The 17037-nt window shown below is 44.9% G+C and overlaps 1 protein-coding gene across 19 annotated transcripts in view; it reads left to right on the plus strand.

Moving 5' to 3' along the window:
- DTNB (dystrobrevin beta) overlaps positions 1 to 17037 on the plus strand; it is a 247703-nt gene that overhangs the window by 164465 nt on the left and 66201 nt on the right. For 18 of the 19 annotated variants that reach the window (XM_047782486.1, XM_047782488.1, XM_047782490.1 and 15 more), the window contains one exon: positions 5453 to 5530. In XM_047782486.1, the coding sequence (XP_047638442.1) occupies positions 5453 to 5530 (78 nt within the window). Of the gene's footprint in view, positions 1 to 5452; positions 5531 to 5708; positions 5825 to 17037 lie in introns of those variants that run through there. The other variant, XM_047782505.1, reaches the window with a different exon arrangement.

Below are 17037 nucleotides of genomic sequence, written 5' to 3' on the forward strand. Positions count from 1 at the left end.
TTATTAAATACTTATTGCATTATATTGTATTTATTTTTCCTGAATTGTTTTTTTCTTTCTAAGACTCAAGTTTTCATCCTTTCAGTTTTTTATTTTTTTGTTCTTTAATTTTTTTTTTTTCTGTCTTTTTGCCACTTCTTGGGCTGATCTCGTGGCATGTGGAGGTTCCCAGGCTAGGGGTCTAATCGGAGCTGTGGCCGCTGGCCTACACCACAGCCACAGCAACTCAGGATCCGAGCCGCGTCTGCAGCCTGCACCACAGCTCCCAGCAACGCTGGATCCTTAACCCACTGAGCAAGGCCAAGGATCGAACCTGCAACCTCATGGTTCCTAGTCGGATTCGTTAACCACTGAGCCACAACGGGAACTCCTCCTACATTTTTTTATTATAGTTGACTTATAGTGTTCTGTCAATTTCTGCCATACAGCAAGGTAACCCAGTTACACACACACACACACACACTCTTTTTTTCACATTATCATCCTTTCAGTTTTTATTCCCAGCAGCTAGCACAGTACCTACCACTTTGTAGACACACAACAAATATTTGATAAATGAAAGAAAGACACAGTTATATGTAATATGTCCTGAAAGATTTTAAAGACAGGATGAATTATTCTTCATCTACTTCTAGTTTGAAAAACCCTAAGAGAGATTCTGTAGCAGCCCTAATTTCAAGTCAGTCCACATTCTGGAGCGTCCACCACTATGCTTTGAAATGGTCTGGTGATGAGAGAGAAGTAATGGGAAAATGGCTTGTGCAGTAAGTTAAATTTTTACTTTCTAGTAGAAGTTTTGTCTAACCAGTAACCTGAAGCTCTGTACCTCATTACTGGATATCTCCCCAAACTTGTCCTGCTCCACCTGAAAAAAATAAATGAAAGTGTACCTTTGTAATGATCAGAGTACTCAGCTCTGATTTAAATGACGACACTCAAATATTTTCAAACTCGACGATCTCACCGGGGTCCTGTTTCCAGCTGCTTTCTAGATAGCACTCATCAGTGCCACTCCAGCTTGAGCAGCTTCACAGCTGAAGTCTATGCGCCCAGACCTTCCTGCTCATTCTCTCTGCCCCCACCCATCCAGCACCAACTCCTCCTTCCTACTCTTATGTCCCTAGTTTGGACATGTTACCACTCTCCACCCAGTAGTCAAGGTAATAATCTCAGTTATTCTTTATTCACCAAACTTAATGACTTATCTTTTTGTTGTTGTTGTTGTTGTTGTTGTTGTTGCCATTTCTCTGGCCGCTCCTGCGGCATATGGAGGTTCCCAGGCCAGGGGTCGAATCGGAGCTGTAGCCACCGGCCTACGCCAGAGCCACAGCAACGTGGGATCCAAGCCACGTCTGCAACCTACACCACAGCTCACGGCAACGCCGGATCCTTAACCCACTGAGCAAGGCCAGGGACCGAACCCGCAACCTCATGGTTCCTAGTCGGATTCGTTAACCACTGCGCCACGACGGGAACTCCCAAACTTAATGACTTAAATCTGTCACCGCATCTCACCTACTTTAGCTCCACAGTGATTTCCCTTTTGCGTCTTCCCCGTCGTAACTACCACTGTCCGCCCTCAGAATCACTGACCTGGACGACTGCCATAAACTCTTCACTGAAGTCCCAGTTCCCATTCCCTCCTCCTTCCAAACCTTTTCCACACGACTGATTTCTAAACAGGGATGTGCATTAGGAAGCATCCTCTTGCCCCTGGAGATTCAGATTCACGAAATTGAGGGGAAAGCTTGGGCATCTTAACAAAAGCTTCCCAGATGACTCCTGTACACACTTGGATTTAAAACCGGTGTTTTACAAGCTTCTGGAGTGATCATTTCAAAAGCCAGCGACAGTCAACATCATCCTATGGCTTAAAAACTTTTACTGCTTCCCTCACTGCCCACCGTATAAAGTCCAAACTTCCTAGCTTGCCAGACAGAACAGGTGTCATTCACATTCTGGCCCTCATCTCCCTTTCCAGATGCATTTTCAGCAACTCCCCTTAGAATGCCTTTGAGTCTAGCCAAATAAGTTAGAGCAAATATGCCGTCTGGAAAACTCTCTCCTCAATGTTACTTCACCCTGTTAGCACTCAACACTTTGTATTGCTGCTCTCACTTGCATCGTGAGGATTTGTTTATATAAATAGTGATCCTTGGGATAAAGACCGTCATACTTGTATGAGTAGGCATTTAGTGAGAATGCCTCTTTCCTTTTGATTAAGAATTAACAAATTCTTGAGTTCCTGTTGTGACTCAGCAGGTTAAGAACCCAACTAGTATCCATGAAGGATGCAGGTTTGATCCCCGGCCTCACTCATAGATTGCAGATACAGCTTTGGATCTGGCGTTGCTTGGCGTAGGCCAGCAGCTGCAGCTCCTGGGAACTTGCGCATGCCACAGCTTGCAGCCGTAAAAGAGAAGAAAAAAAACAAATTAATGAATTCTAAGTCTCCCTTTATACCCACCTCTTCCGACTAGCACATTACCTTCTATCCATGCCATTCATCTGTTTCTATCATCACAAAAGTCGGCCTGTCTTATTAACAAAGAAGAGAACTCCCAAATCTCTGTGCCAAGAGATGGTCAGTGGTCCCTTGGGTATCGGGGAACTCATTAGTGTCTAAAAACACCTTGCTGAGGTCTTCACCAAAGGAAGATATAGAACTTTTAGGGACCTGTTCAAGGTATTCAACAGGTTTTGATGTTAAAGCTCAACAAAACTGGTCGCATGAGTTGGGTCAATTTTATTGCTCTGTAAGCTTCTGTAACTGGTACCGTCCATGTCTACCTCACACCTGGAAGCAGTCTTTTCAGTTTCTATCTTACAGGAACTTTGAAGATTTTTTTTTTTTTGTCTTTTTGCCGCTCCTGAAGAATATGGAAGTTCTCAAGCTAGGGGTCTAATTGGAGCTGTAGCCGCCGGCCTACACCACAGCCACAGCAACGCGGGATCCAAGCCGTGTCTGCAACCTACACCACAGCTCACGGCAACGCCAGATCCCTAACCCACTGAGCAAGGCCAGGGATCGAACCCACAACCTCATGGTTCCGAGTCAGATTCGTTAACCACTGCGCCATGACAGGGACTTCCTGAAGATTTTTTTTTTTTAAGCCAGAAGTCATTTTTTGGTGTATGACATCTGAGACCACAGCTAAGCTTTTTGTTGGCTTTCACAGTGAATGATGAGTCTAGTAGTAGATCCTATAGTAAAGGCCCCCTTTAAGTTTTCAGATGGCTCTTTCGTCTTAGACGTAAACACATACCTATTTCCCTATCAAAATGTGAGGAATTCAGAAAGGGTGTGACGTTTAGGGGCAGTTATGATTCATTTACAACATACAATGTTATCGTTATTGTCTGGTTTTGAATATTAGAGAAGAGGCTTTGATATGTGTGCAACAGCATAATAATTGATCGTGATGTCTGCCAGGAGATAGAGATGATTATCAAAGACTTGTGGCATCAGACCAGACAGAATGGTACAAAACATGAACTTTTATCACGTGGATCCATGTTTAGGGAATTTAAAGAAATTTTTTTTCTATTGTCATTTTTCCTCTGAGAATGTCGGAAAGGAAATTGAATACAGTAGTGTCTTCAATATTGAAATATCCTGGGTAACTGCATTAGTTCTGAAAGCAACATGAACATGCCCTTATCTCTTTTTGGAAATGGGTTGTTCGTATTAGTATATTAAAGCAAAGCCCATTGTATTTGCAGGACCAGAATGTCTCTCGTGCCTTTGCGCATGAACGCTATGATGCTGCGTTTGTTTCTTTCACGGCAATTGTCTCCTTGTTCCCTTTAGAAATAGATTTAAAAAGGAACAGAAACAAAAAATATAAATTTAGGGTTAAAACGAAGCTCATGTCTGTGTTTATTTCTGTTCTTAGTCAACCTAAAACAACTGATTGATTGGAACAGCACAACACTGCCATTAATAGGTTTGAAAGTTGGGGCAAAATTGGGTATCTGTCTGAAAAGTAGGTAGTGAGATAAATAAGGTAGAGTTGAATCCTAGCCTAGAAAGGCACGTTTCAGTTCGGAATGTCTTACTTTGTCACACAATGGGAGGAATAGCTAACAATAAGCATAGTGCTGTGGAGTTCCCTCGGGGCACAGCAGGTTAAGGATACAGTGTTGTCACTGAAGCAGCTCAGGTCGCTGTGGTGGCATGGGTTTGATCCTTGGCCCAGGAACTTTCACAGGCCATGGGTGTCCCCCCCCCCAAAAAAAATTGTAGTGCTATTGCTTAAAAATCAAGATACCAGAATCTATTCCCTGCAAATACTTTCCATCTTCGATCATCTCCATTAAGTGAGAAATCATTAAAAATATTTCTTTACCCAGAAATTAAGTTAGTTTTTTTTTTTGGAAAAAAAAAAAAAGGAGTGTAGAGATAGATAGATGTAGAGGTACAGGATCCAAGCTTCCATCCATCCCTCCCTTCCCACCTCTTAAACTTTTCTCTGAGTACATTGGCTCTACCTGAACATTTTCCCTTGAGTCTGTGTTTGAATGTACTATGAAATCTGCAAAAGCAATATTCACCCAGACTTGCTAAGTATAACCTCTAAAAAACTTCACAATGAACTCAGCTCGTAAAGATAAGGAGGAACCAGGAGGTAGTTTCCAAACACCTAAATATGAGAGAAGGACTTTTCTGCTTCACTTCTCTGCTTTTGATGAACAAATTTCTCTGAAAAGTACTTCTTTCACTTTAGGAGAGGAAGTAAGAGATTTCCCAGGAGGAATATTTAGCAGTAGTCATGTGGTTCCATGTGCAAGACGGAAGCCCTTTGTAGCGGAACTGGTGGGGAAGGAGGGGTACTGAAGAATGGCTAAAAGACAGAATCACAGATTCCCTTTGGTAAATCTGGAGTCATTCGTTCAAGACTCTCACAAAAGGAAGAAGAGGGCTTGAGTCCACAACACCAGCAGCTACAGGCAAGTTACCAGAAATGCCTGTCATCAAATTTAGATTTGGGTTAGTTTATGAAAGAAAGCTTCGAACTAGAGTGTAGGTATAAAACATGGACTTGCTGCGATTCTAGTGAAGGCTTAATTTTAAAAGAACTTGGTATTTAACAATCGTTTTGGTAAAAAGCATACAAGCTAAAAGTGGGACGGGACAGTGAGTTCTCACCAAATCTCAGGAAATACGTGGACGTGGCTATTGCGAGCTTTAAACAAGAGCCACCAGAGTCCTGCCCTGTTACCGTCTCTCCTCCTGTCCTGGGAGCACACGGCTCTGGGGTCCTGCGACTTCGAGGAACGTTTTCATTGACTTGACTTCCGCTGGAAGTCTCCATTTCTGCCCCCACCCGCCCCGGGTCCCACTGTGCTTATCAGAAGTGATGGTTGGTCCTTTTCCCCTTAGCACTTTTTCATTTGTCTCCCCTCGTGTCACGGGTAATTATTAATATAATGTACGTGCCTTTTCTTTCAGTCCTCCTCGCCCTCTGGCCAACATGAATGACACCATGGTGAGCCACATGTCCTCGGGGGCGCCCACTCCCACCAAGAGGTATGTGTGCCTCGTGCCTCAGTTGGCCCTCTCAGAGTCGGGTACTGGCCTCTGGCCTGGGGAGCAGAAGGTTCCATGGGGCAGAAGGGACTTGCTTTCTTCGCCTTTCACTGTCTTTTTAATAGTATTTTCTGGTTTTTGTCTTCCTTTTTTTCCCTCTACTAACTTATAAATATAGCAACTGGAGGAGTCTGCTTTTGAATGGTGCCTGGGGTGGAAACTCCATTTGTGACAAGCAGTGAACATGGTGTCAGAGCCGATTAGGCGGGTTCGAGATCCTTTTTAACATTAAACAATATTTTGATGAGCACGAATTTCAACTTTTGCATTAGAGTTCTTTGGCCATGTCAGAGATTGTTTCTGCTTCCTGATTAGACTGTGTAAATTGAGCTAATTCCTTATAGTCTTCTGAATCCTCCTACATAGGATTCATAAACATCTAAGCGGAAAGGCTGGAGTCCCTCTCTCAGTTATACAAGGAGTTTCCTTAGGGTCCCTCAAGGAACTAAAACAGTGTACTCCTTTTTCCTCTTTATTTAGTTTACTCTTCTCCAAAATTCTCTTAGGCAGGACTTAAAAAGAACTGTATGAAATGGGTTTACTTTTTATCTGATTTAAGCTGTTCCGTCACTAGAGCGATGCGGAACTCCCTCAGGGGCACAACCATTACAGAATTCTTTCTAACAGTCATCGCTCAAAAAAAAAGACATTCAACCCACTCCTCACGTCTTTCCTGAAGAAAAGCATTTTGTACAGATCTGAAGAAAACCACATGTACTGATTGCCTTGGATTCATTGGGCTATGGGAACCTCATCTACTTAATAACACTTTGACTCAGTGTATATAATATGTAACGCTTAAGCTCCACTGTGTTTGTTCTCATTAGCTGAGTCTCCTAGAGGGGTGTTTCCCCAACTTGGGTGATGAGAAGAGTCACCTGGATCACTTGTTAGACACACACAGTTCTGAGACCGCATCGGAGTCTGTGGATCCTGCGATCCTGAGAAGCTACACGTGTAACAAGTATTGCAGGTGATTCTTAGCAAGGCAGTTTGGGAACTAGCCTTGGAAAGAAGCTGAGGAGTAAATCATAGGGACCCACTGCACTGGACTAGAGGGTTTAGGGCCTTAATAAATCAGAGTAACTTGATAATGCAGTGTTATCCACATGGAGACTCGAGATCCTGCCCAGGTAAGAGTCCTTGTCTGAAGCCTTATTAGGACCCCATACTAGCAGGAGAGTAGCCAAGCCGCTGCTTTGGGGCAGAATTGAGTGGTATCATGTACTGGAGCTTAGACTTTTGGGCCAGACTGTCTGCATTTGAATCCTGGCTCTCACCTGACCTGAAACAAGATTCTTATCTTTACGGATTTTTCTATAAAACAGGAACAATAATAGTATCTCTGTTTCGGGGTTTATGTAAGAATGTAAGTTATTGTTGTCCTTATTTAGGAATTAAACCGTGATGAGAGAACAAGTGGGGAAGAGAGAATAATTTACGGACAGTGCCCTCTTAAGGAGAAACAGAAGGCTTATGGAAGAATATAAAGCAATTAAACCTCTCCCACCTGCCTAGATATTATAAACGTCCTTGCTAGCCTTAGCTTTTTATGGTAAACACCCATAGCCTTCAGACCCAGACCCAGACCCTAAACATCAACTCAGGAATGTTTCTGTTTAAACTAGGAAGACAAGGTAGATTATTGAAAGAAGTCAGCTTGTAGGTTTTATGTTAGGTTTGTTTTTTTTGGCCGCAACCGAGGCATGTGGAAGTTCCCAGGTCAGGGATCAAACCTGTATCATAGCAGCAACCTGAGTTGCTACAATGACAGCACTGGATCCTCAACCCACTGCACCTCAAGGGAACTCCTTGTGTTAGTTTTAGCAATGCCACCTCACCTGAGTTCTCTTTGTTTACTAGTTTGGTCACTCTGAGTCACCAGCATCCCTGTGGACCCTAAGTGTATGGTGACTGTGCATTCAGTGACCTCCACCAAATGTACCTGCTGGAGGCTGTTAGAGGGAGCGCATAGTTCTTCCCAGAGTTTTATTGCTTGAGAAGGTTGCTGGAAGTGACTCGGGAGCGGTAAGCATCATCACCGCTTCCAGGAGGACCGCTGACCTTCAGGCTTGAGGTCGCTGTAGGAAGCCCCAGCTCAGTCATCAATGGCCAGCTGCCACTGTCAGTCGCAAAAGTCTACCATTTCTTCTTTTTTTTTTTTGTCTTTTTGCCTTTTTTTAGGGCCGCTTCCACGGCATATGGAGGTTCCCAGGCTAGGGGTCTAATCAGAGCTGTAGCCACCGACCTACACCAGAGCTACAGCAACGTGGGATCCAAGCCACGTCTGCAACCTACACCACAGCTCACGGCAACACTGGATCGTTAACCCACTGAGCAAGGGCAGGGATCGAACCCGCAACCTCATGGTTCCTAGTCGGATTCGTTAACCACTGCACCATGACGGGAACTCCAAGTCTACCATTTCTGAACGTTGTTTCGGTTAATATAGTATAGCTTGGGTTAAGATTTTAAGACAGCATTTCAGCTAGCATCTCTCTATAGGTAGGCCTAGTCCTTGCTAGAGAGGTTATCACAGACTCCGTAGGGCTAACCAGCAGACCATGCTCAGCCAAAGCCCTTAGGACAAGCTGGGGCTCTGTCACTTAGCAAGAAGCATAGCTGCCAGACTAGAGGCTGCATGGGAACAAGCTGCCTGGTCTTAACAGTGTTGTCCTAAAAATTTTAGATTTAATTTACATTCAGGATGAGATAAAGATAGAATGTATGGACATTCATTGCATAATTCATAGATTAAGCTCTTCATGGCCCTGGTTACTAACAGTGTAAATTTCAAATAGGATCCTATGTACTTCCTCGAGGACTCATCAGTTTTTATTTTCAACTCTGAATATCGTCAGACCTGTGTCTCCAGAGTCCAGTGAAAGCCAGGAACTTAGCACGTCATCCCAGTCATAGATCCTTCTCTGCTGGGGCAGGGAATCCTCCAAGGGCATAAAGCTGCTCTCCAGAAACAAGAGGTTTCCTTTAGAAGGAACCCTGCATAAGACATCAACCACTGAATCAGACGAAAACATGCACACTAGCAAAAATGCAGGAAAAATTAAGGGAGCTCCAGCTTCTGCCTTTTCAATAGGCCGTAGATAAAAAAATAATGATAACCCCAGTGGTCAAAAACAGTGCTTGGGAGTTCCTGTTGTGGGTGCAGCAGAAACGAATCCAACCGGTATCCTTGAGAATGTGGGTTCGATCCCTGGCCTTGCTCAGTGGGTTAACGATCCGGCGTTGTTGTGAGCTGTGGTGTAGGTCACAGATGAGGCTTGGGTCCCACGTTGCCATGGCTGTGGCATAGGCTAGCAGCTATAGCTCTGATTTGACCCCTAGCCTGGGAACCTCCATATTGCTGTGGGTATGGCCCTTTAAAAAAAAAAAAAAGCAAACCCTCCAAAAAACAAAACGAACAAATAAAAAAAACACAATACTTGGTTAATCCAAATAAAGGTGATCTCAGAGTCCCTCTGTGGCTCCGCGGGTTAAGAATCTGGCATTGTTACTGCTGCCACTCCGGTCCATGCCGCGGCGTGGGTTTGACCCCTGGCCCAGGAACTTTGTGGGAGAGGCCAGAAAGAAAGGGAAAAAAAAAAAAGGGATCTCAAATGTAATGTTTACTTTTTCAGAAGAAAACCTTATAAATGGCAAAAATGCTGGCTCTCGTGTGAGACTGTAAATTATGTTCCTGTAAGGTTCCACTCCGTAATATTTTTCTAATATGCCCATATTGACATTTCTGTAATTGAAAAGAAGTTTCATCTTTGCTTTCCTGAATGGTTCCTGGAAGTTTGCTTTCTCAGAACAGTACACTTACAAACAAACTTTGAAAACTTCGAAACGGAGACTTACAATGCGCCTGTGCTGTCTGATTTCCTCTGAGACTGCCTCTGTCCCCGTTCTTCCTCAGGGGTCCGAATGTGATTATGTTGGTGTGCTCTGCACGGCTGCACTCTTCTAAGTCTTACCTTATATTCAGATCGGTATGAAAAATGATGCTGATGTTTATGATGTCTTCCAAAGCTTTAGTTTTAATTATTTATACACATATAAACATGTACAATTCTGTGGGCATCTCACATAACTTTGGCAGTAGCAGAAACCTCCAGTACACAAGCTTTGGCTGTGTGCATTTGGTTGGTATAGTAGTTTTAACTTTTTTAACCTCAGGTATTAAAACCTAACTTTAGCACAAACCCAGAGTTCCTGTCTTGGCGCAGCAGAAATGAATCCAACTAGGAACCATGAGGTTGCAGGTTCGATCCCTGGCCTTGCTTAGTGGGTTGAGGATCTGGCATTGCTGTGAGCTGTGGTGTAGGCCGGCAGCAACAGCTCTGATTAGACCCCTAGCCTGGGAACCTCCATATGCTGAGGCTGCAGCCCTAAAAAAGACAAAAAATGAAAATAAATAAATAAATAAAAATAAAAGGCACAAACCCAAGTTAAGCAAGATGAAAAAGTTCTAAAGACCTGTTGCACAATCTTGTGCTTGTACTTAACAGTACTGTACTGTACACTTAAAAAATTTTTAAGAGAGTGGATTGTATGTGTTCTTATCAAAGTTAAAAAAAGAAGAAGAAGAAAATAAGAGGCACAAACAGAAAGGAAGGAGCAGAAAGGAAGGGCAGGAATTCCTGTTGGGGCTTAGCGGTAACAAATCTGACTAGGATCCATGAGGATGTGGGTTCGATCCCTGGCCTTGCTCAGTGGGTTAAGGATCCGGCGTTGCCGTGAGCCGTGGTGTAGGTCGCAGACGAGGCTCAGATCCCTCGTTGCTCTGGCTGTGATGTAGGCCAGTAGCTGGAGCTCCAGTTCAGCCCCTAGCCTAGGAACTTCCATATGACACAGTGAGGCCCTAAAAAGACAAAAAAAAAAAGGGCAGGGGCAGAAGTGTCCATAGATCTCAGAGGTAACTGAACTGCCTGTAGGATGTCCATCCGTGGCCTCTGCATCTCTTAGCTTCTCTCCGTGGGCTCTTTTCATTCCTTTCTCCCGTAGAACAGCCACTTCTCAAGATATTGATGCCTTCAAACTCGTATCCACAGACTTGTCACTCAAGAGGCTGTGCTTTTCCTCCCTAGGATTAGGAAGCTCCAAGAGAGGATTGTCATTGTCCTGGATGGCGTTACCGTCCAGCCTTGTGTGAATGTGACAGGCCACACTCCTTAGACCTATGTCTAGAGGGAGGAGTATTTCCCCAAAAGGAGGTTGTACCATCAAGAACAGGGGGGATCCTGTGAAAGGAAGATAACAGAGGCTGTTGGCAGACCACCAGTTTGCTACCCAGCACATAGATGTGTGCTGAAGTGTGTACACACAAACACACACACACACCCATCCCCATGCACGTTGCCACTTCTAGACCTTTCCTTGCTCACACAGTGCAGCAGTTCAGCTGCAAATGCACACTCGCCTTTCCCTCTCCTGCAGACAGCACTGGGTCCCAGATATCAAGGTCATGTCCATTCGTCTGGATCAGTCTGGGTACAATTTTGTGATTCACGAAGCTGCTCTACCATGGACTGAATTATAACTTTAAAGAACTCACACATCCCTACAGCTCACAACTATAACTGTAACTCACAACTCCATAAAGATAGAGATCTGAAAATAGGATAATTGCAATTCAGAGAAGAGGGGAAAAGGAAGTAACAGGAAACATGGCATATTAAGCCACATTTGCCTGCTTTCTCCTGAAACACCATGAAAATGACAGACAGTCGGGACGATGGTTTTTTTTTAAAACAACAACAGAGAAAACTGGACAAAGAGACAATAGCAACAACATTTTAGAAGCAGCAAAACAATGGATGAGTGATAACTGATTTTCCAGACTGGAAAGAAGTAAAACCTAAGCCGGCAGAAAAACCCAGAAGAAAGCCCACTCGGGAATGAGAAGCTCTGAGAGGGGAAACAGGATGACTGGCTGATACTCTAAGAAGCAGCGGGAGCCTCAGATTGTCTCCATAACTGGGCACCTGCCCTTACCCACCCTGCCAAAGAGCTGAGATTTATGTTTGTGGTTTCTGGAATAATACAGCCCCCATAAAAACCCTGGGTGTCTTGATTCTCTCACCTCGGTGGGCCGTCTCTTTCCCTTGCAGCCTCACATTAAAGACTTCAAGAAGTCCTTGCTGCATCCAGTTCTTCCTCTCAAAGTGACTGGAACTCCAGCCAGAAGGGGCACAATTTCTAAGTCCCAGGGTCCCAGAGACGACCGTTTAACCAGTGGCTTTGCTCTGTAGCCGCATAGCAGAGGGTGATGAGTTCCCTCCCTGGGATGGAGAGTTTTCTGCCATCGACCCCTCAGCTTGATTCAGCTAGTTCCAGTCAGGGTTACACCCCACTCCTAGTGTTAGTATCTTAGTCAGAACTCTTGGCTGTAACAGAAGCTCAGTTTGAATTGGCTTAAGGAAAACAAGATATTTTGTTTGTTTGTTTTTGTAACCAGACTGCGGTCGGAGCAGGGGATGTGTGGCTGGGCCTCCAGGATGACAAAACAAGGAGAACTCTAACTCACATAGGTGTGTCCCCGGCTCCCCCACCCCCACCCGAGCTCCGGGCTCCTCTACTCCAGGCCTGCGCCTTCTTCCCTGATGTAAGTGCCTTTGACACAGCAGGGAACAAAGCCAAGAGGCCTGTGAGTTCACATTTTGTAACCACATTACCCTACTTGGATCCAGCTTGAAAACTTGCCATGAAAGTTCCTTTTGATCCATCGTGGGTCATATTACCCACCCTGGGGTTTTCTGTTTGGTGGCCCTAGTAGAATAATATGGTTGAATGGGTAGGGTTCAGTTCTCAAAAATGTGGGGGGGGTGTCCAAAAAAAATGGAGGGTCTGCTGGCCCTGGAGAAGATAGAGGTGCTGAGGAGACATGTAGCTATAAGCTTCTTTTTTTAGATGGTTTCTGAAAAACAGTGCCTGTGGAGGTATATGACATTGCATCTCCATTTGCATAGATTCGTTTTAGGAGAACTTTTCCCCCCACCGCCTCATTTTAATTTTTCTCAAGGGTTAAGTCATTCTTTCTGAGGTTATGAAGATGATTATGTTATGACAGAACATCCTCTTTGGGTGGTGACAGGTAGATACGAGAGCCCCTCATTCTGAGTAAGTCCCCAGTTATGAGGAATCTTAAAGGGAAGATTTTACCAGCTAGAACTTTTTTTACTTGAATACATACTTCACAAGAAGGAAAAGCACTTTCTAAAGGCCAGAAGATGCCCCCGTATAAATATTATTTCTGAACTGTAAAAACAGGACCAAGTTAAGAGATGAGTTGCATTATAATGGCCTTAAAATGACTTTCTGACCGGGTGCCAAGGGAAAGAATTTATCTTGTTATCTACAGAAAACAATAGATTGACAAAAGCTGCGGGATGCTGTTTTTTCAGACTGGCAACAGAGATGTTGGGGAAACTGAGAAAGGAGGCAAAATGAAATTGATCAAGTCAGGAGCTATTCATACGTGGACTCAGGCTGCTGATTCTTTCTTCTGTCAAAAGAGAAAAGTGGAGTTTGGTTGAAAAGCAAGAGCTAATGAGGTTTTCAGTGTAGCCATGAAGCAACTACCTTGTGTGAATTCTTCATGAGAAATTCTCTAAGACAACTCAGGAATTCCGCCCCCCCCCCTTTTTTTTTTTTTTTTTTTTGAGAGACAAGAAAAGCAGAGTAATTGAAAATTAACACATAATCTTATGGAACTGCAGGGGTTCAGTGTTGGCAGATTTCCAAAGTCCATCTGATGGCCTGGGCAGCCTGCCAATTTTCAGCTGCTTTGGGGTTAAGATTAAATTCCATTTCCTTTCAAGCATTTAAGGTAAATCCTTCAGCCGTTCTAACTCAGGTTGGTACAGACTAAAAGCTTGAGTATTTCCGAAGTTAGTCCGAACTTAAAAAGCTTCAGTTGAATAGTTTCCTCCTCTGACTGGACTGAGGCTTGAGGTCCTGAAGGTGAGCAAGAGTCACATCCATTGCGGGCCGTCAGCAGCGCAGAGGGGAGGAAGGAACAGGCCTGGGGAGACAGACCGGGAGTTCAGGGCTGTCATGTTTGGATTGAGATGCCCGAAGGGACCCTGGGAGTGACGACAGGCTCTGTAGATTTTGGAGATGGGGGGCGGGGAGGGGGGGGACGGGATGGTTGGTTTTCTTTCTGCCTTGAGTTAAGTTCCTTTGGTCAAGACACAGGAGGAAGATTTTGGCAAGAAGATAGCAAGGTTCTTTTGAGTTGGAGATGCCTGTGGGACACTGGGGACCAGACTATAGCATGAGTTCTTGTCATCCAGATTTTTCCAGCTACCTTGGATTCATGTTAGCAAGGGGCAGAGTAGTCCTGAGATCCAACAAATGGCCAGTAGAACTGACACACACACACACACACACATTCTCTCGCTCTCATTTTACACATGCTTTAGAGGCTGTTAACTTGCATACCCTTGGCCGTCCCTCCTAAGTAGCTGACTGGTTGCAGCCCACTGCTTTCTGGTGGTGGGGTGTGCCACCGGCTTGCATACACAAGAGAAATTCCTGTAGCAATGCTCAAATTTCTCTGCAGATCTGGCTTAGACCTACTATATTGAACTATAGTTTTTCGTTCCTCTTAATATCAAACTATTAAAATATTGCAGCTTCCTTTAGTAAAGCAGACATTTAAAACGAATCAGTACTGTAGTACAAGTTCTTACCCCTTTCCTGGGTCTTATTAGGAACCCTCCAGTCTACTCCCCACCAATCCTGTCTTGTCTTTGCAACCAGAGGGATTTTTCCCAAGTGCAGAGTCTGAGTACAAGTTACAAGTACAGTAGAGAGTACAAGTACAGTAGAGAGTCTGAGATAAAACTCTCCAGTGGCTCTTTCTGTGGTGCTAAGAGCATAGACATGCTTTGTCCTAGCCGGTATCGCAGCCATTAGCCACTGTGGCTGTTGAACACTTCAGATGTGGCTGGAGTGATGAAGGGAGTGAGTTTTTAATATCATTTGATTTGGATTCATTTGAATGTGAACAGCCACACATGGCTAGTGGCAGTGCAGTTCTGCAGGATGAAGCCCACTTTTTTTTTATTTCTGAGCTGAACCTTGCGGGCATCTCTAGCAGTACCTATTCCACGCTTTCTCCTTGGCGTCTACACTCAGAATTACTCGAATCACCCCAAGCCAGTTTCTGCGCATACTATTTCAGCCTTGGTGCCTTCCCACCTTTTTCTGTTAGCCCCCTGTCTTTGTCATCTACTTCTTCCTTTTCTCCAAACCTTGCTGCTGCTTGCCTCTTAATAAGCCCTTCTGCTTGGAAAGAGATTTTCTTCTTCAGTTATTTCAAGCACAGCATCTTATAAATTGCCTGCTTGTTTCGTATGACTTATTCTGGAGTATTGGCTTCTAATGCAGTACCTCCTGGTTCACTCTAGCTGTCCCCTCTTGGTTACCTGTAACCTCCCTCTCCAACAGTGAGAAACTCTGTCATTCACCCTCCATTTACTTATTTGGTCCTTTCTAGTAGCATGTACAATAGTTTCAGAATCGTTATTTTTTGAACACATTGCTGAGATATAGTTCATACATCATACAACTCATCCATTAGGAGTTCCTGCTGTGGTGCCGTGGTTTAAGGATCTGGTGCTGCCTCTGTGGCGGCTCAGGTCCCTGCTGAGGCAGGGGTTTGATCCCCATCCCAGTGGATTAGGGATCTGACATTGCTGTGGCTGCAACAGAGGTCTCTGACCCAGGAACTTCTGTATGCCATGGGTGTGGCCAAAAAATGAAAAACTAAAAATAAATTGTGTGATTTCATGGGTTTTAGCGTATTCACAGAGTTGTGCAACCATCACCAAATCAACTTCAGAACATTTTCATCACCCCCCCCCCCCCCCCCGCAAATTGATTTGTTACTAAACCATCTCCAGAGTGTGGAGAATTGACTATACAGGACAGAGAGGAGAAGAGAGACCAGTCAGGAGGTTCTTAGACCAAGTGGCCTGGGTGAGAAATTCCAGGTGAGAAGTTATGGTGGCACTGGAGGTGGCGAGAGCGGCTGCTCTGGGCTCTGTTTTGAAAGCAGAGCCCCAGGACTAAGGGGTTAGATGTGGAGCATGAGAAAAGGATAGAAACTAGAAAGACTCCTGAGCTTTTGGCTGGATGACTGAGTGAATAGGGATGCTGCTTATTATTAACTAGACGACCTAGGGGAGTAGCAAGTGAGGAAGGAGGCGGGCGGGATCAAGAGTTCTGTTTGAGGAGTATCCACTGTGCCCTTGTGGGCTAATGATCTGGCTTGTCTCTGTGGAGACTCCAGTTCGATCCCCACCCCCGTGCAGTGGGTTAAAGATCCAGCCTTGCTGCAGCTGTGGCCAAGGTTGCAGCTCTGGCTCGGAATCAGTCCCTCCCTGGCCTGGGAACTTCCCTATGCGGCAGGTGTGGCCAAAAAAAAAAAAAGTTCTGTTTTGAGCATGTTGGGTCCCCCGTTAGGCAGGCAAGGGGAGGAGTTGAACAGGCATCAAATACATGATTTGGGTGCTGCAGGTACAGGTCAGGGCTGGAATATAAAGTTGTGAGGATTATAGTAATAGCTTTTAGGATGATTGTTCTGAGAATAAATAAAAGGCCTATAAAGGTATCTGATAGGTCACAAGTACTCTGTTGATAATGTCTCCTACCTTATCTTATTTAATCTTCCCAACACTCTAAAGATTTCACGTGGTCGATTTTATATTATGATTATTTTACACATGAGAGGACTGAGACAGAGAGAGGTTAATGTCCAAGCTCACGCAGCTAGTAAGGATGAGAGTTTGGATTAAACCCAAGACTTCCTGACTCCAAAGCCTGTGCCCTCAGTTGCCAGGCTCTGTTGCCTCCTACTTAGTAATTCCAAATTCCACTGCCAGGGGCTGCACGCTGCCACGCCAGAGCCATCCTGCCTCTAGCATGCTTGACCTGCTTCCCACCTTGTCCCACCACCGCTTACCCTTGATCCCGACCTCCTCCCCCCACCCGCCTGAACCCCTCCCCCCACTCCCTGCCCCAGCAGGTGTGATCTTAACCTCGGCCAAAGGCGGCCTCTCTTGCTGGAGATTCTGCTGAAGCTGTGAGACATCACCTGGGCTCCGAAGCCCCCAGCGTCTTGGAGAGCAGTTCTCACACTGCAGTGTGCATCTGGGACACTGCGAAGCTCACTTCAAATGCAGATTCTTGGGCCAGATTATTTGATTCAGTAGAAGCTTGAAAGCTCTGAAGGAAAATGTCTAGGGAAACACGTTTTTAGAAATGCTGCCTTTGACCCTACCAGTCCCATCAGAACCCTCTGTCCCCAGCTATGCTCAGCATAACCTCTGGTGTAGAGCTGGGGGTGCCAAGCGAGGGAAGAGAACTCTCTTTAGGGTACCGGGGGGGGGGCGGGGGGGAGAAGGGTGTTCATTTCACTGTCACTCCTCTTTTAACTC

The sequence above is a fragment of the Phacochoerus africanus genome, chromosome 5 (genome assembly GCF_016906955.1).
Source record: "Phacochoerus africanus isolate WHEZ1 chromosome 5, ROS_Pafr_v1, whole genome shotgun sequence".
Taxonomy (NCBI): Eukaryota; Metazoa; Chordata; class Mammalia; order Artiodactyla; family Suidae; genus Phacochoerus; species Phacochoerus africanus.